Source organism: Equus caballus, chromosome 31 (genome assembly GCF_041296265.1).
Source record: "Equus caballus isolate H_3958 breed thoroughbred chromosome 31, TB-T2T, whole genome shotgun sequence".
In the NCBI taxonomy this organism is placed as follows: Eukaryota; Metazoa; Chordata; class Mammalia; order Perissodactyla; family Equidae; genus Equus; species Equus caballus.
In genome coordinates this window covers 12,388,190-12,411,558 of record NC_091714.1, presented here as the reverse complement: position 1 = coordinate 12,411,558, position 23,369 = coordinate 12,388,190, and the positions used below count along the sequence as shown (strand labels likewise).

Sequence of the window (23,369 nt, the reverse complement as noted above, 5' to 3'; positions counted from 1 at the left end):
ATCCAAAAAATCACTCGTCTGCTCAATACTAGTCATGCTTCGATATGAACATTATGTTTCATTTTAGTCAACATATTTTAAAAGGATGTGAAAAATGGAAATGAATTTGGAGAAGAGCAACAAGAATGATTGAAAAGCTTGAATATCTCTTCAAGGCTGAAAGGTTAGCCATTCAGTATTGTTTGGACTAGAAAAGAGATAGGTAAGGGGTGCTTTTACTATCATTTTCAAGTATATAAAGGACTTTTGAGAGCGATAACCCCCACCGGTGATTTGTTAGGTCTATAGAGGATGAAAAAAGCACAAAGCAGCTGAAGTTTAAGAAGAAAAGATCAGGTTTGAATATAAGAAAGATGTCTCACCATCACGGTGATAAAAATTTGAAATGACTTCTAAAGCAGACTATGAGCCAAGCAGCCAGACCAGTCTCTACGGTGGATGTACTGTTAAGCATGAAAACAAGTTTGGGAAAGATGACCTATACCAGGGGTCAGCGAATTACCCACTGGCCTCCTATCTGTTTTTGGATAGCCCATGAACTAAGAACAACTTCTATAATTTTAAGTCATTGAAAACAAATCAGAAGAAGAAGATTTCCTAACACAAGAAAATCATATGAAATTTGATTTGTGCCCATAAATAAAGTTTTATTGGAACACAGCCATGCCTGTTCATTGACTTGTTTTTGGTGAGGAAGATTGGCCCTGAGCTAACATCTGTTGCCAATCTTCCTCTAATTTGTATGTGAGACACCAGCACAGCATGGTGAACCCCAGGCTGCTGAAGTGAAGTGTGCACACTTAACCACTATGCGCCACCAGGCTGGCCCCTCATTGACATATTTTTTGTGGTTACTTTGGGGTATTACAATGTCAGAGTTGAGTAGCTGCCACTAAGACCATTTGGCTGACAGAGCCTAAAATAATTGCCATTCGGTCCTTTAGAGAAAAAGTTTCCCAACTCTTGACCTATATCATTGTAGCCACTTACAGAACATGGATTTTACTTCCAAAGTCTAGAAGCTTTCCTTGTTGTAATAAAAATGGACCCCCCGGGGGTCAGCTGATGAATATAAACGGCACATCCCTTGAAGTGTCTTTGAGAGGGTTTTGGGTCCACAGAAGAAGACGCCAATGTTGCTGCTGCAGGAGGGGGAAGAAAAGGAAAAACCATGTTACCCAGGGGCAAGGTGAGCCAGAAGCCAGGGCAGAATTATACAGTTAGTAAAAAGGAGGTGGTTGTGACTTTATTTGTTAACTTTTCTCCACCCATTTCCTTTTTTCTTGATTCTCTTTTCCTACTTTGAGCAGCACCAGCCTCTCCCACAGGTTCCCAGAGTCCTTTGATGTGCTGATCATACCGCTAGGTGGAGCCAACAAGATTGAGGCTAGCAGGGGCCACGGGGGAGGCAGTTTCAATACGGAGGTGATGGTGCCTGGATTTTGGGTCAGGTGACTTTGATTAGAGTCCTTTTAGATTGGAGACTAGAATGTAAACCCTTGAGAGCAGGGAGGTGGTCTGTTTCACTTATCATTTTCTGTAATTCCACCACCCGGAATAGTGCCTGGCATACAGCAGACAATCAATACACGTGTGTTGAATGAGTGAATAAACGGTTCTGCTGATTAGCATATGCGTGGTCTTGAGCAAGACTTTGGACCTCAATCTCCACAGGTGTAAAACGAAGACACTAATGACTACATTGTATGTTTTATTGAAAGCAAAATGAGATAATACATTCAGGAAGGTTTTGAAAGTATTCGCTATTACTAATATCCTGTTCAATCCTTCCTTTTTACAGATAATAAAATTTATTATAAAGTAATAGCAACTTAGTTTATTTCTCCTGTTGGAATTATTTTAGTGTTCAAAGAAGGCTGAAAAGAAGAATTGGAAAGGAAACAGACATTGCATATATACATAAACGATGCATCAGTGCAAGGATTTGGGCTGTCTCTGGAAGTTGGGATGGGCTAGTCTTTATACTTACAGAGAGCATGTTTTCCCTTGTCTTGCACTGTACTCTTCCTTGTAGCATTTTTCCCATCCCTGGCACAAACTTGATTAGTTACGTTAATCTAGATCCAAAGTTCTCATACTTTGCTGGGCATAAAATTATCCAGGTATATTGTTAAGGCATAGATTCCCAGGCTCAGATTCAAGGCATGCATTTTTAGCAAGGCCTCCAGGTAATGTGAAGGCACATGGTCCTGGGAGCCACACTTTAAGAAACACCGTCTTCGAGAAATTTCTCAGACCCCAGGACCAGCCCACCATACCACCTCTACTTCTTGACCCCTGGTTTTTGTAGGGGAGGGCCTCCTCTAGCCTAGCTCTTCTTAGCTGATATATTAACACGATTGTCTGCCGTGCATCATATCCACATTTAATGATGTGTTCCAGGACCATAATATCCATGGTAGAAATTGATAGTTCAATTACGTTTCAAACTCCAGCTTCAAAGGAACTTATCAAGTGGATTCATTTGTAAATGACAATATGTTTAAAATGTATAAGTACTATTTTTAAAAGACATAATTCCCATGGCTAAATTTGAGAAAGCACTTTTTCAGAAAATATTTCCCAGTGAAAAATATGAGTTTATGACTGAATAAAGCAATTTTAAGGTGTTTGTGGAAAATAAGGCAATGGTTAAGTGTACCGTTGGTTTCACCACTTTGTTCCTGGGCAACTTTGGGCTTGTAATTATCTCCTCAAAGCCCCTATTTCCTTGTCTATAAAATCGGGAGAATTATAGTACCTAGCTCCTGGAACCTCTGAGAGGATTAGACAAGACATTGCAATAGCAGCCTTCCACCCTGTGCTTGGCACGTGGGGAGCTCTCAGTAACAATTAACTTATGTTATGACCCCCATGTCTACCTGCTCCACAAAGTTGAAGAGAAGATGTGATGTGAGCTGATAACCCAGTGATGATTTCAGCCTTCCTAGATCAGCAGTCTAACACTAGGCTTTTTTGAGTTCTGGACTGAAACATTTTGAATGATAGATGGGTCAGTCAAAATCCTTGCCGGTGAGGAGTCACAGGGTGGCTTAGTATCTGATGCCCAGAGATACCCTTGCATCTAGGTTCAAAGATGCTGTTATGGATGGTAATATTTTCCCATCAGTGTAGGTGTCACCAAAGAGATTGCCCACTGGCCCATTCCCAGCAGGCTAAGATTCCCCTTTTTCTTAGAGCCACAGTGACTGTGTGCAGAACCCGAGGATGCTCTTTGATGCTCTGCCTTGAAGATTCTCTTTCAAAGGATTCTGATTGCTGGCTGCCAGGTGTACCACTGGTGTCCCCAGCGGCTCACAGCTACCCCGCCTCTTTTGAAGTTGTAGCAATTACACTGCACGGTTAAGGACACACTTTTCTGTATTCATGTAACTGTCATGGTTGTGCAATCGCCAAAAAGTTTCACAAAGACCGTTCATTATCTACCTTGCACTAAGGCGAAAAGGCTGGTCCTTCACTAGCTTTCTGTGCATTACTGTCCGCACACATGGCATTCTTTCGCTCGCCTTGCTTACCCTTCTTAGCATTTGTGGTTTCAAGTGTGGAGATTTCTCGTCACAAACACATACTGTGAATCATGGAGCCGAGGATCCCCATAAAGTGGTTAAGGCACAGACATGGCAGTCTTTTTTTTTTTTTATGGGGCAATGGACAAATGCAACAGAACCCTAACAGGGTTGGTAAAGAAAAAAATTCTTCTATAAAGTTTAATTACCCACCATCGTTTAGAATTAAAAAGAAAAGATTCTCTGTAAAAGACATATAAAAACACAAGGCATTATTCTTCAGTTTACAGCCTGCAAGCTGCAGAGCTTGCACACACAGGAGGAGTCGGATCAGCACCGACATTAGCCGCATCGATCAGTCTGAGCTGCTGACTTTGATGAGAAAAGGACACATTTTACACAAGCTGCAAAGAGGGTTAACATTAATGGTATTATTTTTAGCTCTGATAAACAATAAAGAAAATCCTCTCATCCCCCTTTTATTTGCTAGATAACTCTTATGCTCTTCTCGGTGGGGTTGATGCATTTTTGAAAATATTTCAGCAATGCCATGCATGAAAGACATCCAAAATGTTATCCACCAGGAGATTTCCGTCCAGCAGATATATGGGAGAGTGGGTGCGCCTGGGAGGAATCCTACCATCTTGCTGGATTCCCAGGTTCTGCTGCCTTGAGCCTTTCTCTCCTTAAATTGTATTTTTGTTTTTACGTGTTGGCTTTTATGCTTGGTAAGTTATAACCCTGTAGGGGCAGACCCTAAACCCCATTTAAAAAAAATCAAATTACTTTATACCCTGAGTGAATTCTGCAAATAAAATCGATAAACAGAAGCTTCCTGTGGATTTATGGAGGCTTAGAAAGAAGACAACGGGAGCTACAAACTCAGTACCAGACAATGGACACCACTTCTGGTTAATCTTTCCCAGTGAATGTTTTTCATTAGAAATGCCTCCAAATGATTCATTGCATCATTATATTTTGTACAACACCTTCTTTTTCATAAGCGCACATGATAATTGTGTTGGCCAGTTTTTTGTACCCCAGGTCCCAGTTGATTTGCAGCAGGCTCCTTTGTTACTTTTCTCTGCATCCTAATGATTCAGCTGTTCGTTAGAGGCTACAGATGCTCACTGCTGTGGTGCTGCTTCTTCCCGCCAACTCCATCTTCTTTGGCAAGAGTGACGACTCTCGTCCTAGCTTCCTCATCCTTCTCCCTGTCCCTTCACTTGCTGATGCTGGCCACTGTGCTCAGTTCTGAGGAGCATAGATAAAGTTGCTGCCCTTGAGGACATCATGGTCAAATAGGGGTTAGAAATGAAGGTAGTTGACTTATAGTGTTGGATCCCTGGGAAGGGAAGAGCCATTTTTCTGCCAATCTTGTCCCCTCCCCATCTCTGATAAAACACCAACATATTGTAGGGGAGGAAGACATTTCCTCTACCCACTCGGGGTCCTTCTGGCTGGAGAATGAACTAAATTCACATGAGACAGAATAACAGGAGAAAATTAAACAAAGCTTTATAACATGTATACATGGGAGAGGCTCAGGCAAACTGAGCAACTTGCCAAAATGGCTGAAGCCACCATCTCAAATATCTTCAGCTAAAGACAAAGGAGGATGTTGCAGGTGGGAGGAGTCAGGTACAGGAGGTTATCAGACAAGTACAGTAAACAAGAGTAAGATTATTATGCAGATTTAAGTCCTTGCCTTCCGAATTGATTAAGAGTTTCTAGAGATAAGGTCATCCCCCTTTCTTCCGGTACAGAGAGGGAGACACATTTGCGGATGGAGATTTCCTTTACAGATGTAAATATCTCTTAACAAAGGGTAAGAAAATTCTACTTTTCAGAGTTTCTTTCCTGTCTTCTGTTTTTTAAAAGTAACTAGCCCCAAATAATCCTCATGTCAAAAAGACGTATCTTGGGGTGGCCAATTCCAGTCCCCCATGATATATACACCTTGATCTAGAAATATCCCAATATTTTTGCCATATCTAATGATTTGGTAGATAATATCACCAAAGAAACTTTGCAAAGTAATGATAAATTCACCTTGTGCTCACCCACCTCCTTAATCTCATCTACCACAAACGGAGTAACGCCAGTAATTTTCATTGAATCTTCACTTCATTATAACTGGAGAGCTGGATGTCCTCTGGTGGAAAGGTACAATTTAAATATGCCAACACTATCCAAGGCATAAGTTTATGGTGCTTTATTTTTCTCATGAAGCTATAATTCATCATGTGTGGGATTTCCATTTAAATCTATTTCTTTGAGTATTCTGATCACTTTAGTCATATAATGAATGTTTAGGATATCCTGTTAGATCGAGGGCCCTGTATGCTATAATCAGAATGCTAATTTCTTAAAAATATCATTTAAAAACATTTTGCACATATGCATGTACAAATGAGAAGTGGAGGGTGTGCACACAAGCAAATGTGGTTCCAGATGGATGCATTTACTCAATTTAGTATAAAGGTATTTTTACATTTCTGAAAACAATGGGTGGTCTAAAATACATTCGTGCAATATGGATCAGCCACTCTCAATTGTACAGTAAGTCGGCATCTTTCTTCATTGTGTTGGGTTGAACTGTTCTAACAAATGGTAGCACTCTCTTATTCTTTCTTTTTCCCTTCAAGATAAAAGAAACACTTCTCCAGAAGTTATGAAAAAAATGGCCAAATCTTCAAAGTTTTTATGGTAATTAATTACATAAAGTTTTATGCCTCTGAGGCATGGTGAAGTTATTAGTACATAAGTCAAAAGTGGCAAACTATAAATATTATGTGAAGTGTAAGATCAAAGATTGAAGTCCTATGGAAAAGAATTTTATTCAATTAATTAAAAACAGCTGATCCACAAACCCAGAGGATTGGGTATATGCACAATATGTGTTTATAAAAAAGGAGCTGCATGTGACAAAGATACATTTATTTTCATTCTGTCTACCTTTTTGGAAACAGTTCCCTGATTTTCTGAATATTTGTCTTAAGCTTGGGAACATATTGAAAATGTTTACAAAAAATGAAACACAGCTTCCATTTTTGTATAAGATGCACATTTCTGTAGATTAGTAAGACATGGCTTTCAATGAATATATTTAATTAACCTACTCTGTTTTAATTGGGAGAACGACTTTCATTGTTTTTGTGTTTGAGTTTTTTCTCTTTTTGTCTAACTTATGCAATCTACAGCAACTGTCACATGCGTGTGAGTTTGGGCATAGCGAAGACTTTTTGTACATCCACTTACTATTTGTTGATCTTCTTTTAAAACCATATTGGTATTTTTGTAATACAGCTGATATAATTATGAAAATTAATTGCAAATTAAACAATGAAATGCACTTTCCCATTTTCTACTTTCAGTCTTTGATCTCTTTTAAATTTTTTCTTCCCCTTTCCTTATTCGTATTCATTTTGATGTCCATCAATTTGTTTCTCTATTACTGTTATTTTTGCAATTTTCTGGTTCCTTTATACCTTGCACTGTTCTCTTTGATCTGTTCCCCTTCAAGCGTTATTTTTGGTGCTGTTTCTCATGTTCTATGAAAAAATATTTTTGCCCCTCTTCCTTTTATTCTTTTGATTTAACTCCTTCTTAGAACAAGAACAAACTCCAGCTCTGAGAGAACAGGTAAATGTTTTTAAAAGAGTAAGCTCTACGAATCCATGGCTTCTTGCTGATGAATAGAAATGGCTGAGAATCTACTTCAAAGACCCTCAAGAACAAAGAATCTTTTCTGAAGCCACTAACAAATCCACCAATTCTTTCTGACCCATCTCTGCCAAAAGATACACGCTAATAACAGGACAGACCTGTCTTGTAAGAGTAGTGAAGTCAGCTTAGGAACAAACATACCTTTGACATAATCAGGGGAAAACATACTGTTTATCTCTTTAATAACCATCTCGAGGAAAATTAATGTGACTTTGTCCTTTGTGTGGAACCGTAATTGGATTGTGTGTTTCATTTATATCTGGACAAAGGCCAGGATATTGAAATACTTCTCAATATTAGATTTTCTTGTTTAAAAATTAGATTTTATTGGCATTCTCTTTCTGAGATTTCTTCATTAAAAGCTTCATTAAACATAAATCTTCTTTTACACAGCAGAAAACAAAATTATTTTAAGGAGGTCATTTTAAAAGTCTTTTGGAAGGGTGGTGCTAAGCTTTTAACTGGTGGCTTGTCTTTTCCCAGGGACTTGGCATTCCAGGGATAAAATAATAATTGATCCTTGCCTACATGCGTCTAATAGTAGTTACATTGATAGTTGAAGTTATATAACAAGTTGTAGTATTCTAGAATCTAAGGCTATTGCAGGTACACTATTTTTAAATTTTTGGGCTAGGAAGTATGCCATAGAGGCTTGAGTCAGTGACATCCAAACCTTGGGTTGGGGACCGTTATTCTGGAAGAGCTAAAGTCATCCATTAGGATGAGAGATTTTACATAGCTAATGTGCTGAAAAATTCAATTGGGCTTTAAGTACATTTATGTTCTAAACTTTGATTATGGCTTCTGAAAAGGGATGAACACATTCCTCAAAGGGCAACAAAAAAAGTGACAGGTTGTTTTCCCACTTTCAAACTGTTTTCTATTCCTCACTCCCTGCAAAATCGGGCAGACTCACTTCTCAACACCATGCAACATAATTTTGGGGGCAGAGTTTGCGCAAACTCCATTCTGCTCTCCATCTCTTGATGTTGTGTTCCTGGCTCACACTTTTCTGAGGGAAGAGACATAATTAAATGGTTCGGTTTGAAAGTCCTTCCCCACTGGGCTGAGAATTTTATGTGTAACAAAAATAAACAAACACAATGTGAGATGTCAATAAGGGAAAATCACAATAAAGAGTGGTCCTGTCTATGAGAACTTAAAACTGAGACACATGTGTCTGTGTCAAAAGCGTATAAAGTAGGAACATTCATTCCATGATCATTGAAAACTGAATGTGAAACATTTATTAGATGAAGAGATTTTTTTTTCCCCAAAAGGACAAAATAGCATCAAAAAAATCTGGTTGTGGCTGTAACATATGAGCTTGTAACATTTTGTTAGTTTTCTACCCATAATCCTTTTAGGGAAACTGCAGATAAAATGATCTAGTCTCTGTCTCTGGACAAGTACCCGGTGGGTATGCAGTGAAACCTCGTGACTTTCAGGGCCCTGAGGAGGCTGGGGATGTAGGAGCCAGGACTGGGCATTGAGTAGGCAGCACGGTGGAACCAAATTCTGAGGCTCCAGAAGCCAGGATGGGTTCAAAGCACCACGTTTGGAGAAGCTGTAGAGCCAGAACTGGATGCTAAGCCCAGTGTCAACAAGAGTCAAGGCAAGAGGCGAAATGGAGCCAGTGGGTTTCAGGAGTGGCAGGGGGAGAGCCCCAAGACCACTTACCATCGGGCTTGGCCAACTCTTCTAAGGCATCTGAGGCTGAGCCCCCGGGGTAAACGCAATGTGCAGCTGGTCCATTTGATGTGGATGAGGGCTGCCCAAGGTAGAGAAGCCCAAGGTGTCCTGGCCTACATGCCAATCTATATGACCCAATGGATTTTATGGCGTGGATTAGGGCTGCCCCGGGGAGAGAAGCCCAGGGCATCCTGGCCTACATGCCGATCTATATGATCAGATTCATATCTAAAGTTATACGACCACACAATAACCAGACCCCATCTGCACTGAAACCATTTAATGACTTTTTACATCATCTTTTCTTTGTCTAGTAAAAATAAGTCATGTACCCATACCTTATAAATTTAGCCTTAACCTTCAACACATTGCAGCTCTTCACTGCCCATGGGTCCTGTCCCCATGCTATTCTCTGAATAAAGGAGCACTACTGTCAGACCTTGAGAGTCCAAGAAATCTTTCTTTCGACTCCTTGACTCCCTGAGCCACATCACCTTCACTCCTTCCCTAAACCCTGAGGCCAAAGATTAAGCTTTTCTTAGCTTTTCTTGTTGGAAATCTTTTGCTCTCAGGATAATTCAAGGTGAGGAGTAAGCCCCACAAGTGCTCCTTCCAACTCTCTCTTCCCTGGGCTGATGTGGGCATGATGTAGTCAGGAGTCCAGACCCCCCACAGGGAACACTCTTGTTCTGAGTCCAGGGTTTCTTGGACAGGCTGCTAAGGCATAGGGTGTAGAGAGGGTTGACTGTGGCCTCACAGAGCACAGGACAGTTTAAGTCAAAGTGAATTCACACGACAGAGACCACTGGAAGTGGGCGGGTTATGAACCCTGGACAGCTACCTGATCACTTCTTCTGCAGCTCCCTCCTCCCTAAATCTCTGTCCAATAGCTGTTCCAGGGCCGTCTAACAAATTCAGCAACAATTAATAAAACAGAAAGTAGAATAGTCTGGCACAAAAAGAGTATAAAAAATGTAAAAAAGAGCAGCCAAACTGACCAAAAGATGAATAATATTCACCAGAAAAGTATTCCATACTATAGAAAAAATGCTAGGGAACTACAGAAAGTGTAACGAAGCAGTAACCTTGATGCAAGAAAATCACAGAGTAGCAAGGCCAGAGCTCAGGAGAGAGGACAGGACAGTAGGGAAATAACAGGAAATAGGGAATTAGTTAGAAACACCCTGGTGGATTTTAATTTACTCTTAATGGTTCAATACTGATAAAGCGGACAGAAAAAAAGGTCAGGGTGTAGAAGACCTAAATGACATGATTAATAACATAGCTGTGAGTAATATGTATTAAACTCTGTAACCAGCAAATAGAGAACATATTACCCTACCCTCCAAGTATTGTGGTTCCTGGATCTCTTGTCAACCTGTATTTGCTTCTTTGTCCATCTCATCCAGTTTCATGGCTCCAAACCCAGTTTATAGGCTGCCTCCTCCCACGTGTGTATCTCCAGCCTGAACTTCTCCCCTGAACTCTTGGTTCATATTCATCTGCCTATTTGACATCTCCACTTGGATGTTTTATAGGCATCTGGAGCTCAACGTGTCAAAAACTGAACTCCTGGTATCCCACACCGGCCAGCCTGCTCCTCTCACAGTCATCCCCGTATCGGTAAGTGGTAACTCTACTCTAGCTTGGGCCACATCTCCCATCCAAGCCATCAGCAAGTCACATGAGCTCTACTTTCAAAAAATATCCGGAATCCAGCTGCTTCTCAGCACTTACCCTGCTCCCAATCCAAGCCACCACCGCCACTTACCTCCTCACTGGCCTCTCCACTTCTGCCTTATGCCCTTCACGGCATATTCTCTCACAGCAGCCAGAGTGATGTCGTTAAATATAGGATGGATCATGTCACTCTTCTGCTCAAACCTTTCAGTGGCTTCCTTTCTCAGAATAAAGGCCAAAGTCTCATAATGACCAGCAAATGTCCCCCAGTTACCTCTCCTGCCACTCTTCCTCCCACTCACTCTGTTCCTACCTCACTGGCCTCCTGGGCCACGACAGGAACTGTGTGTCTCCTGCTTCAGGGCCTTTGCAAATGCTACTCTTTCCCAGTTGTCCACATGCCACCCTCCCTCACTTCCTTCAGCTCTTTGCTCAAATATGGAAACTATTCTTTAGACAAAGCTTATACCAGGACATGCTGACCTCCAAGAGCTGTAGATGATGAGGATTCAGAACGAAGATTGATTTAGGGGACATATAATAACAACGATAAATGTGTACATTAGTGCCTCGCACTTTACCAAACTCTGCAATGTACTACGCATTTTTTAAGTTACGAAATAACACCGTGACTGCATGGTATCATCTATTTTTGCAATGGGCTCAAAAGCTCAAATAAGCTACCTTGTCCAAGGTCACAGAGGCAGTAACTTCTAGAATCAGAGACCACAAGCTTTACTCCTGTTTTATGGTCCCACAGCAAATGCTTTTCCTCCTCTGTGTTGAAGTTTGTTATATAATGATAACAACGGTAATAATTGAAATAATAATAATAATGATAGCAGCTAACATGTTCTGAGTTCCAAGCACTGTTTTAGGCACTTTACATGTATTCACATGTTTAATCCTCACAGAACCTAGCAGGTAAGCACTATTGCTATTTGCAGATTACAGAGAGGAGGACTAAGTCAGTGGAAGGATAAATAACTTGTTGGAGGCAAACCGGTGGTAATGGCACAGACAAGATTTACACCCAGGCACTTGGGCTGCAGATTCTGGGTCTTTAAGTACCAACCTAAATCCTTGTTTGGTCTTAAAACATTTTTTTTCTACTTTGCTAGACATGCTAGAAACAGTCTACAGTTGGACATAAGTGAATTTCCAGATGGGTAGTTAGAAATCAATTGTGTTCACCAAAGATCTCTTGAAGACATAGGTAGTTTAAGAAATATCATCTTTAGTTAAGTTTAAGTGTGAAAAATTTCAACGTAATTGCTACTTGTCAGATGCTGTAAGCCAGTCAAGCAGAGGTGTGGTTCCTGAAATATCCCATGACCACCTTTTCTGAGGTCAATGTTTTATCCTTAAGCAAGGTGCCCAGGACTGCAGATTAACTAGCAGCCAGCTCAGCCCAAGACCTTTCCATTTTGGCAGAATTTGAGTTTCTCCAGGGAGGCTCCCAGCAGGCAGGGAGAAAAGATTGTGCCTTACCTGGGGTGATTGTAGGCAATCTGTCGAAACTCGTTGTTCCAGTTGGGTCTTCCATAGAAGGTTTTCTGCTTTAACCCCGTAACCACATCAGTATTTTCATCCCAGTGTAAAGCTATGTGAACAGCCTAAAGTAAAAATTGTGGTATCAGTTGACATTTAGAAAAAAAAAGGGAACCTGCTTCTAAATAAAAGATGAAGTTATTATCTTATTTATAGATTTAATACTCAAAAATTGTCTTTATGTGGCTGGAAATGCTTATCATTATAATCAGATATCACGGATTTTGCATTATAGGACAGGCATCATATCTCAGTTATCTTTGTATTCCTCCACTATTAAAACAAAGTGCTTTACACCTGGGAGATGGGCAATGACATGAGCCTGGAGAGAAGATTTTTCCTTAAAAGGATGAGAATAACACAGGAAATATGGTTATGGGAAAGCAAGCACTAAGCTACTTCCTTTCTTCTGCCAAAGTTTTCAAAAATTAATCTCTGCCTCTGACCCCACTCACTTCATAGGAAACCTGGGGGATTTGAGAAGGGCGCCGCCAGATTAAAGTGAGAAAGTGTCCAGGAGGAAGCTGGATCTTATGATCGGATCTCCCCACTGGGGTGAGATGGTTTGAAGTGTGCTGTCCGGGTTCAAGTGCTGGGAGGATGCTGAGTCTGGCAGACAGGACATGGTGGTCAAGCATAGCAAGGGGCATGGTTGGAGCTCTGTGCCCAACTGTTTGCTATCCAATGACGTGAATGCACCCAGGCGTCAGGTCAGTAGTGGTCGATTGACAATAGCCTGAGGCATAGCAGTGCCTGGGGATGATTTTGTAAGCTGCTGAATTCTGATAGCTACCTTGCTTCTTATCTCCCAAGATTTGTGTGCCCTGTGCTCATCCCTTGACGCCTCCACAGCTCTTGAGCTCACCTGCTCCATCTGCTCACATTCTCTGACTCTACCTGCTCCTGACCATCGTGGGTATCAACCCTGCGAGGCGAGCTCTTAGCCCAGGTTCCTTCCGCATGCCAGACTTCCCCGGCTGGCCTTCTCATCAGTCTAGGAAAGCAGCCACAGATAGGCAGATGGAGCAGAAAATAACGGAATGGCCCTAACAAGCCAGTAGATGATGGTGGATGATGGCAGAATCGTAGAAATCCAGGCTGCAGGAAGTTGCCTTCAGGCAAGTCTGACCCCAGGTAGCAGGGCTGCTATTGGAATTGAGTTTGGAAATAGGGCTCCAGGCAAGGAGAGGGAAAAATGGTGAGAGGAGCAGGATCTTCTTCTTAGGCAGGTTTATCAAGACAGAGAGTGAAGCAGACAGGAGTTCAGGAATAAGAACTGAGCTGGTAGTTCAGGACTGAGCCTTAGAAACTGGCAAAAGCTCTGTTGTCAGAACTAGAACTCAAGGACAGAGTTGTATTAGCCTCCAGGTGGGAGTGGCAGTGTTGCACACCCACAGCCCCCTTACTTAACAGTAGGATTGACTGATGGCGCAGAAGAAGCTGGTTTCAGCTGTAGGCAGGAAAAGCAGAGACAGTCAACCCTCTTCTGACTAAGCGTCAAATCTAACGATAACTCTGGCCTTATTCTCCTTGGCTTCTCCACCACATGCCTGAACATTGCTGCTTCTTGATTCTATTTGCATTGTAAAATCCTAATTCTTTTCCTTCTCTCTGGCTCTTCTTTTGATCCAAGGAAGAAACATTAGATTTTGTTTTCTTATCACATTCTCCTATCTCAAAATGTAGCTGCCTTCTCAGTCTCTGGTCTCAGCTCTCTGTATCTCTTTTGGACCACTACTCTCCAAAGAGGTTCCATTTTCATGGCCCAAGTAGCAATATCTACAAAGATGAATCCAAACTTTCTCTCCCAAGCCCTCATCTTCCTGCCTGAGTAGACTTCTGCCTCTTGAACTCCCCAAACATACCTTTATGTGGATTTTTTTCTGTTACTTCCAATTGATGATCATAACTAAAAATAAATCTTCCCAAATAATTTGTGACTTCAAGTTACTTTCGCATACAATCGTTGAGTGATTTCAATAGGCGGGCAGTGTATTATGAATGAAGTGGTACAGAGAAGAAAGAGAGGTCTCTGCTTTGTGAGGAACTGGTCATCGAGAGAGGGGCAGCCCACATGTATGACTACCGTGATATGAACCAGACCAGGATCCCTCTTTGCTAAGGACAGAACAAAGTGCTCTGGAGAAGTAAACAAGTCACTCTGGTGAAGTCCAAGTAATTTTGACTAAGAGAATTGGGAAGGCCATCCAGGGGCCTGAGCTTTAAAACATGCAGTAGGCAGTGGGGAAGAACAGGGGGCATTAAAAGACATATCAGGGAATAGTATGAGCGAAGACATGGAAGCATGAAATTGTACAGCATGATGGGAAAGCACGCATTGCTTGGTGGCTCCAGAGCTGGCGGAAAATGATGCGGATAGGATAGAAGAAATAGGATGCTTTAGGACAGGAAGAGCCTTAAAATACTTGCTTCAGAAGTCTGGGCATTATCTAGTAGAAAAAAGGGCCTTTCCAACTTACGTTGGTGGTACCGCCAAACTACCAATCACTGATGTTCAAACATTTAGAATTATATTTTTTCCATATTTCTCAGCCCAATGTTCAATTAATCTCCAAACCCTGTTGATTTGCCCTTCATAATACCTTTTCCATCTGTCCCTTCTGTTCTTGTCATTCTGCCACTTTGAGGTTGTTCAATTCAGTTTAACAATTGGCTGTTTCTAAAACAGCCTCTTGATTTCTTACTGACAGAATGCACCAATTATTTTTTTCTGTAATTTGGGCATCTAAAGAATTTCCAACATGTCAGGGCAAAAATTTAAGAGCAAGTCTATTGCAATTTACTCGTATTCAGAAAAAAAGTATATTTTATACACTTTTGGATGTGGCAGAGATGGGATGGGACAGAGCTGTGTTGTCACAAAATCAAGCAGAGCCTCAGTCTTGCAACTCCCAAATGACTGGGAATGCCTAGTGGACACGGGATCAATTCACTTTAGAAGCAGAAGGGCAAGCATGGTACCAGACAGCAAAAGGCTTGTCTGTGCTTCACCATATGGATCATCAGTCAAAAACCCCATCTGAATACAGAAAATGTTTGTTTGGAAAACATAATTAACACTATTTAATTCATTAAGATGTTTCAAGCCTAATTCCCAAGAAACCTATATTTCAAATCATCCCAGAGGAATAAATATTTAAGGCCGACTGCAAATAAGTCCCTAAAAATTCATTTAGCTACTGAATTTCAAACAACGGAACGTCTTATTCATTTGCAGAAGCACAGAGTCAAATTACAGTGATGTTCTATAGGGCCAATGTCTATGTCTCTGTGTGTGTGTGTGAGAGAGAGAGAGGGAGAGAGCACGCACTCAGGAGCTCCCAGGAGCGCATTTATTTGTAAATTTAGTGATTAATGCATATCTTGGCTAAAACACACTTTCCTTAAGTAAATATCAATCATAGTCGCTACGGAAGTGCTGATTAGGACATAAATTTCGTAACCTAGTAATCACTTCATTGTTAGCTTCCATATTTGAGGAGTTAAAAAAGATTTAAAATTTGATAGTTATCATTCAATATTATCAACACTGAAATACTACCCTGGTGCGATATTTTGATAGACATTGATTTTGGTAAACTCAACCTTGATGCTTCTTTAGTGTAATACATTGCAGATCACCTGCCACAATAGATCATTTTAATCTTAGGTGAATAAACATATGTGCACAGAATTTATCAGAATGCCTTAAGAAAAAGAAATCTCTAGATAAATCATGTATTCATAGTAATTATTTTCTGTAGGAGCTCACATGCTTTACAAGGCAAAATATTGAATGTAAACACTTGGGAATTTTTTCTGTTTACCTCCGAACAACTCAAAACATAGAATTAAAACCAATGAGAAGCTCAACAAGACAACACAGCCAATCAATAATATTTGCTTGGTGTCACTAAAATGACAAATGCAACTTTTGATGACATCGTTTTTCTTGGGTTTCCATACTTGGGATTGTCTTCCATGAACCAACCTCTTTTCTGGTCTTCGTTTCTATTCTCCAGCAGGTTAACTCTAGGTTCTTTGATTGCTACAATTTCAATAGTTTGTTTTAATCTGGTTTTACTTTATTCTTCTTTCCTTTTTTAAGAACATAAAGATAATTCTTTCATGCTACCAGATAACTACGCATAGAGTGCATCATTGAAATTGTTCCTCTTCTCTTTGCTCTATTGTTAGATGAGATAGATAACATTGCTCATTCTCAGGGCCTTATCAATACCTGATTTTCATCCCAGCCAGTAAGAAATATGTGATAACTCAGAAAGCGAGTTTTCCCTCTCTCACTCATGCACGTTTCCAGTGAGAGCAAGAGATCAGCAAACCACTCAAAAGCCGTTGGATCCCGGCAAATCCAATAGAAATACACCTGTCAAGAGAGAAGGCAAGAGCACAGATCTGTCTTTAATGTGCTGATAATCGCAGCCTACTTTATCTCCATTAAATTATTTGAGCCCAAATGGCCACTTCTGCAAAATAACATGCTTCCCTCTGCCAGGGAACAAACACTCACACTGTGATTTCTTTGGAAAGAAATTCACATTGTGTTTGAAAAAGCCCAGAGTGAATTCAGAGAGTCAGGAGCTTATGTGTTGTTGCCAGTTCCTCTGGCTGAGGATCAATTCACCGTCTTCCTGGTTGTGCTTCTTCTGAGCGAGGTTAATAATCTTGACTCGCTGTGCCTTTCACAGCTCCCAAAGGGGGATAAATCCTTAGCCCCACCCCCTCCATCTTTATTATGACCTAAGCTCCGGATTTGAACTCTCTTCTCCAGAGACCCCAAAGGCTTGTGCGCTAATCCACTTCATCAGCATGACCTCAGGAGGGTGGAGATTATGGTAATTGCAGAATCAAGCCACACAGGTTAGAAGTTTTCCCTCAGCCAGACATATTGGTGTCCAAGAAAGCGGGTAGGTGGTGGCTGTGGTTGTGTGTCAACTGCTAAAATGAAATTAGGTCTTGGAACACATTTCTTTTTAAGTCTCCATGTTTTGCGAATGGCATGTGACAAGAAGTAGTTTGGGTTTGCTAAAATAAAGGCTCAGCTCTTGTGCTTTGAGCTTCAGGAAACTGTTATCTAGAAGAAACCATGGGAGATAGATATATTAACTCTTCTGAATTTTCTCGCACTCCTCTCATTGCTGCCCACTATGGTTTCCTGCACCCGCTGTCCACAAAGAGACATCCCCACTGCTTAGGAAAATCTACCAGGGGGCTGTCTTGATCTCCACCAGGAAATAGCTCCTCTAATAGCCAGTGTTCAGCCAGCCCTGGTGATCTAGCGGTTAAGATTCAGTGCTCTCACCACCACGGCCTGGGTTGGTGTCCTAGTCAGGGAACCACCCCACCCATCTGTCAGTTGTCATGCTGTGGTGGCTGCATGTTGTTGTGATGCTGAAAGCTATGCCACTGGGATTTCAAATACCAGTGGGGTCACCCATAGTGGATGGGTTTCAGTGGAGCTTCCATACCAAGACAGACTAGGAAGAAGGACCTGGCCTCCCACTCCCAAAAAATGGGCATGAAAACCCTGTGAATAGCAGCGGAGTAGTGTCTGATAGGGTGCCAGAAGGTGAGAGGATGGCACAGAAAGACCCAGCAGGGCTCTGCTCTGCTGGAAACAGGGTCTCTAGGAGTTGGAATCTACTCCACAGTGCTAACAACAACAAAGCCAGTGTTCTCCTCTTTCCCCCGACATCAGCCAGCCTGCAAGCTCGGAATCACATAATGAAAGTAATAGATGAGATTTAATTAACAGATCAAGTTTGATTTCGAGGCTAAACATCTTACCTATCTCACCTATTCTCTCCAGGTTTGTGCAGGAATTTATCATATTGAAGTATTAAGTCAAATGGTCAAGGAAAGGGGACACTTGAGCAAAGATGTGGAGGAGGCAAGGAAGTTGATGGTTGGGGGAGGCACACTAGAAAGATGGCAGGAACAAGGAGTGAAGAGGCCACGTGGGACCTCTCAGGGCAGAGCCGGGAGGCCAGTGTGCCTGGAGCTGAGTGAGAAGGGGAGTGGAGGAAAAGATGAGGGGAAGGCTGGGGAGGCACAGATGTGGGCTCTGGGGCCATGGTGGACTTTTACTCTGAGTGAGATAGAAGGCGTCGAGCAGGGGAGGTGACGTGATCTGAGGAAGGAAGATGGGCAGGGGCACTCTGGCAGCTGTGTTGAGAAGAGACTGGGCAGTGTGAGGGGGGAGGGAGGAAGACTGGAGGCCAGGAGGCTGATTTTATATCTTATGTCGGTGTTGAATACTGCTATCTTTCTTTCCACCTTGCGTAGTGCCTAATCTAAATTATTCTTTGAAAACCTTAGCCTTCCTTTGAATGTGCTTTGCTCCTGGTGGAAAAAGAAGACCTACTGACTGAATTTAATGCTCTTCTCACCTATGTTCCTCCTCCTCTTTCCTGCTCTCCCTAGGTTGTTTTATCTAAGAACATTAATGGTGGCATTTGGTATAGAACAAACATCTTTGATTTATTTTCTGCTATTTCCCACTCTTTAAGGACCATGCTTAAAATATTCATATAAGAATAATAAACCAAAACATTTGCTTTTTTAAAAAACATGTCAATTTCAAGTCCAGTTCCAATCATCCTTCTGGGGAAAATGCCCACATCTTAGCTTCCTTCCCTCACTGATGCTTATCTTTTCAAAGAGAGATCATTGCTGTCCTTACTTTCTTGTGGCATTGCTGTGTGTCAGCGTTCTGAGGGCTTGCCAAGCCTTTTATACTTTGTTCTTCCCTGTAATGGTTTTGTGTGTTTTTCCCTCTGTAATTGACTTAGAGGTGACACTGGTGCAAGAGGCAATGGAGGGACACTGAATAGGCTCAGGAGAAGTGTTCAGGCAGAAAAAGAAGAAAGCAGACTTTGAACAGAGGCAAAGGGTATTTACTCTGACACTCTTTCATCTTTGTAATGGTGAGGGACGCTCACTGTGAAGGCACAGAGTTCCACCTCTGCATTTCGTCTGGTAGGAAGGACCTGGTCAATGGTAGAAGAAACATCCTAGACAATAGGCTACTCCTCTGTGATCTGTGCTCCCACACTCACCCCTCCTTAGTCTCCAAAAATAAAACAAACCTAAAATCAGTTACCCACAGAAAGCATGGCTTTCAGAATTGTGTAGCTGATATCACAGGCCAAAAATACTTAAAGTTACTTTGAAAGGTTTTGTTAAACAGAAAGTCATCTTCCGTAAAATGGTGAAAGTTCTGAACTTTCATGGTAATGAAGTTATTCCTTTTACAGGACTCATCCCATACATTTTTGTAGACATAATGGATCCCTGAATGTTTTAGGAGACCAGTCCAGGACTGGGTAATAGGGTTAGGGAGTTGTGTGTGCATGTGGCCTGTCGCAGACCTCTGCTCTCATATCATTCCTGGGCACTAACCACCAGACCAAACTCAGCCACGTCCAGTCTCAGAGGGCCTTGGCCTGAGCGACACTCACAGCCCTGTGTTCTCCGTGAACTGCATCTCATCCCCATGTTCCCCGCAGCCTGGGCTTCTCTTTAAGAATTCCATGGTAGCGCATGTGGACCAGGTCAAGGAGATCTGGGGCCAGTGAGAAATGGACCTGTGTTATTTTTTGATAAACAATTCCAGAAAAGAAAAAAAAGAAAAGCTACTCATCTGTTTTACCACCGGAGTTCCAGACTCTCCAATCAGAGGCTCCTGTCCCATAGCCTGGATAGACATCCACAAAGACAGGCAGAGACACATCCAAAAATACACCCCATAGGATTCTTTAGGATCCAAAATCAATTTCCCAAGAATAGCATGGGAACAAAAATTACTTATTTATCTACGGCCCAGAAACTTTCCAAAGAAGGAAACTGTACCTGAGGGCGCAGGTTTAGGATGCAGCGTGGCATAGTAACGAGACATTGTGAGCCCTTCAGCCCTATGACAGCCCTAGACTCCTGGCTTCATCGTCTACGAGCTGTGTAACTGGGGGCAGGTTATTTAACTGAGCCTAAATTATGACACATGTAAACTGGCAAAAAAGCACAGAACACTGCCCATGAGATTATTCCTGGAAGCATTTAGCTCAAGGTTTAACAGAGGCATTAAGGGCTCTGAGATGTTAGCGGCTATTGGTACTGTCCTCACTGTCATTTGGAGGAGCTTATAGAATGAATACCGTGTGTTTATATTTGGGAACAAAGGGGACCATTTGCCTTACTTGAGGTTGTGTCCCCCCGGTCACTCCTGAATTATAGAGATGGTAGTCATTGAGAAGAGATGAAACTAGACTTTATCTCTAGCACCAGTCTTGAAAGCTCAGCATTGATCATAAAGACTTAGTTCTGAAAAAGGAGCCCTTTCACTAGTGACAGTGTACCCCAGGCTCTCTGTGTGCTAAGCACACATGGAGTTGTTTTACAGGGTACCAAGGTTGACCTTGACCTTGATTAATGCCTCTCCCAGGAGAAGGCAAGCGCACTGTGAGCTTGCCTCTTTCTAAGCAGCACCAGTGTTCCCCACTGTTGTGGACTGAAAGTTTGTATTCCCCCAAATTCATATGTTGAAACCTTAACCCCCAATGTGATGGTATTTGGAGATGGGGTCTTTGGAAGATGGTTAGATTTAGATGAGACCATGAGGGTGGGGCCCCCACAATAGGACCAGTGCCCTTATAAGAAGAGGAAAAGACCACAGCTCCCTCTGTCTGTTAGGTCAGGACACAATGAGAAGGTAGCCGTCTGCAAGCCAGGAAGAGTGTCCTCACTAGACCCTGACCATGCTGGCACCTGATCTCAGGCCTCCAGCCTCCAGAACTGTGAGAAGCAAATGTTTGTTATTTAAGCCCCCAGTCTATGGTACTTTTGTTACAGCAGCCCGAGCTGACTAAGACGTCCACACTGTAAGAAACAGTAACAGAACTGGCAGGAGCTCCAAACGAGCAGGGTGGGTAATGGAGACTTTCCATGCAGGGAATCACGACTGCTTTCCCAACAGAGAAGTTTTCTCTCTGAAAAGATAGAGATTGTAACTGATATTTGCAAAACATAGTACCACCTCAGTAAGTCACTATCATGTCCTGGTTTTTATTGTGTGCTTGTTGTCGCCAAGGTCATCCTGGATGAATACAACAGCAAACAAATTTTGAAGCAAATATTTCTTCTTATTTAGAAGCTTCCCTCAATAATGTGGCTTCCATATCGAGTTTTGTTTTTTGCTTTTTGGTTTGTGAGGAAGATTGTCCCTGAGCTAACATCTGTTGCCAATCTTCCTCTTTTTTTCCTCTCCAAAGCCTCAGTGTGTAGTTGTCTATCCTAGCCGTAATTCTTCTAGCTCTTCTATATGGGATGCTGTCACAGTATGGCTTGATGAGCTGTGTGTGGGTCTGTGCTCAGGATCCAAACCATCGAACCCCGGGCTGCCAAAGCGGAGCAAATGAACTTAACCACTACGCCACTAGGATGGCCCTCCACATCCAGTTTTAAAGAGATAGAATTATAAAACTGTTTCTCGGGTTGCCTATTGTAAGACTGAGACCACCCTTTGTCAATCATTTTTAGTCCTTAAGACTTTTTCTTAAAGACATTATCCTTAATGGCAACTATTTCATGGCTGTACTGAGGCTCTGCCCCTTGACCAAGGACCGAACTTATTGTGCCTTTGTTTGTTCTAATTATTGTTAATAATCCTTGTTGGATAATCAAAATGTTTGTTAATATAGATGTGTGCTTAATGATGGGGATATGTTTTGAGCAAAGCATTGTTAGACAATTACATCCTTGTGTAAACGTCATAGAGTGTACTTACACAAACCTAGATGGTATAGCCTACCACACACCTAGGCTATGAGGTACTAATCTTATGGGGCCACCATGGTATATGTTGCCTGGAACTTCATTACGTGGTGCATGACTGCAGTAGAATGATTAAATAAATTGTGAGATTTTCATACTACAGAATACTCTGAAGGCACTAAATAAGATGAAGGCAATCAGCAGGTATTGATGCTTGAAGGTGCTCCAAGTCATAACAGAAAAACAAAAACAGAGCAAATCGCACATCTCTCAGTCTCTCTCTCTCTCTTTCCCACATCCCACATCCCTATTTACATAAAAATAAAATAACACCCTGCGCATGTGCATAGGTCAGTATGTGTGTACAAATGCACGAAAAAGGAAGGGAATAAGATGCTCTCAACTAGTTAATGGTGAGCCCCCCTGGAGAGCAAAGTGATGGTGGTGGTGAATTTGGAGAGGTAGGCGAATGAAGGGAGGTTGTTGACTGTTTGAGTATTTTATTTGAATCTTTTACAAGGACACTGTCATCATGTATGGCTTGTGTGGTTAATAAAGCAAGATATTAAAAATATTAATACTGGTCACCTCCCTACAGGCAATGGTGAGCCCTAATGGAGGACTGAAGTCTTTTGAGGCTGCCTAGTGAAAGATGAGAAGCACGTGTGTCTTCTCGGGAGAGAAACACGGCCTTGTGCTCCCCAGTTCAATTTATTACAACACTCTCGTGGTTAGCAGAGATGATCAATTCCAGGAGTAGCCAGACCTCCAGTGTGAGAGAAAGTGAAAGTAAATAATTCCTCAAACTAAACAGATTAAATTAAAAGCATTTTTCATTCATTAGAAAAAAGAGCAGGCCCTCCTTTGTTTTGTTAATATATTTAAGTAGAGTATGGATTTTTGCCTTTCTTGGCCTCTTTGCCTTGTTCCCACCGGCTCATGCTGTCTTTTTATTTGAATTATCTGTTTATTATATTAGGTTAAGAACCTAAAGGCCATTTTGCATGGGACACACTATAAATACCCATTATCACAGTTATATATTATTGAGCTGATGAAGGAAGACAATTTATGAAGAAATTAGATTATCTCAGTTTTTCTATAATCTATTTTACTATAGTCTGAAGATTACATATGCAGTTAAGAAAATGAACCAAATCTTCCAGTTGGCAGTTCTCTCAGCTCTGTCTACATGGCTGTTATATCGGGGAAACTAAAACGTGTAAGCCTATATATTTATGTCAGCAATCATTCCCCTCCCTCCCCATTCGTACACACCTATTTCATTCATCATTTTGACAGTTTGCTTGTGCAAACTATCCTAATTTTTTTCAAGAGCTCTTTTCACAAATTGAGTGTGATGTAGAATTAATCATTGCCGGTAGGCAGGAGTTGGAGGCC

At 41.6% G+C, this 23,369-nt stretch overlaps 1 protein-coding gene across 1 annotated transcript in view; it reads right to left on the bottom strand.

Annotated features, from left to right (window-relative positions):
- Positions 1 to 1,015: 1,015 nt before the first annotated feature.
- Positions 1,016 to 23,369, bottom strand: part of NOX3 (NADPH oxidase 3) — a 57,373-nt gene continuing 35,019 nt past the window's right edge. Inside the window, exons 11-13 of the mRNA XM_001493342.3 lie at positions 16,420 to 16,566; positions 12,120 to 12,244; positions 1,016 to 1,142 (exon numbers count right to left, since the gene is read on the bottom strand). Coding sequence (XP_001493392.3) covers positions 1,016 to 1,142; positions 12,120 to 12,244; positions 16,420 to 16,566 — 399 coding nt within the window. The remainder of the gene's footprint in view (positions 1,143 to 12,119; positions 12,245 to 16,419; positions 16,567 to 23,369) is intronic.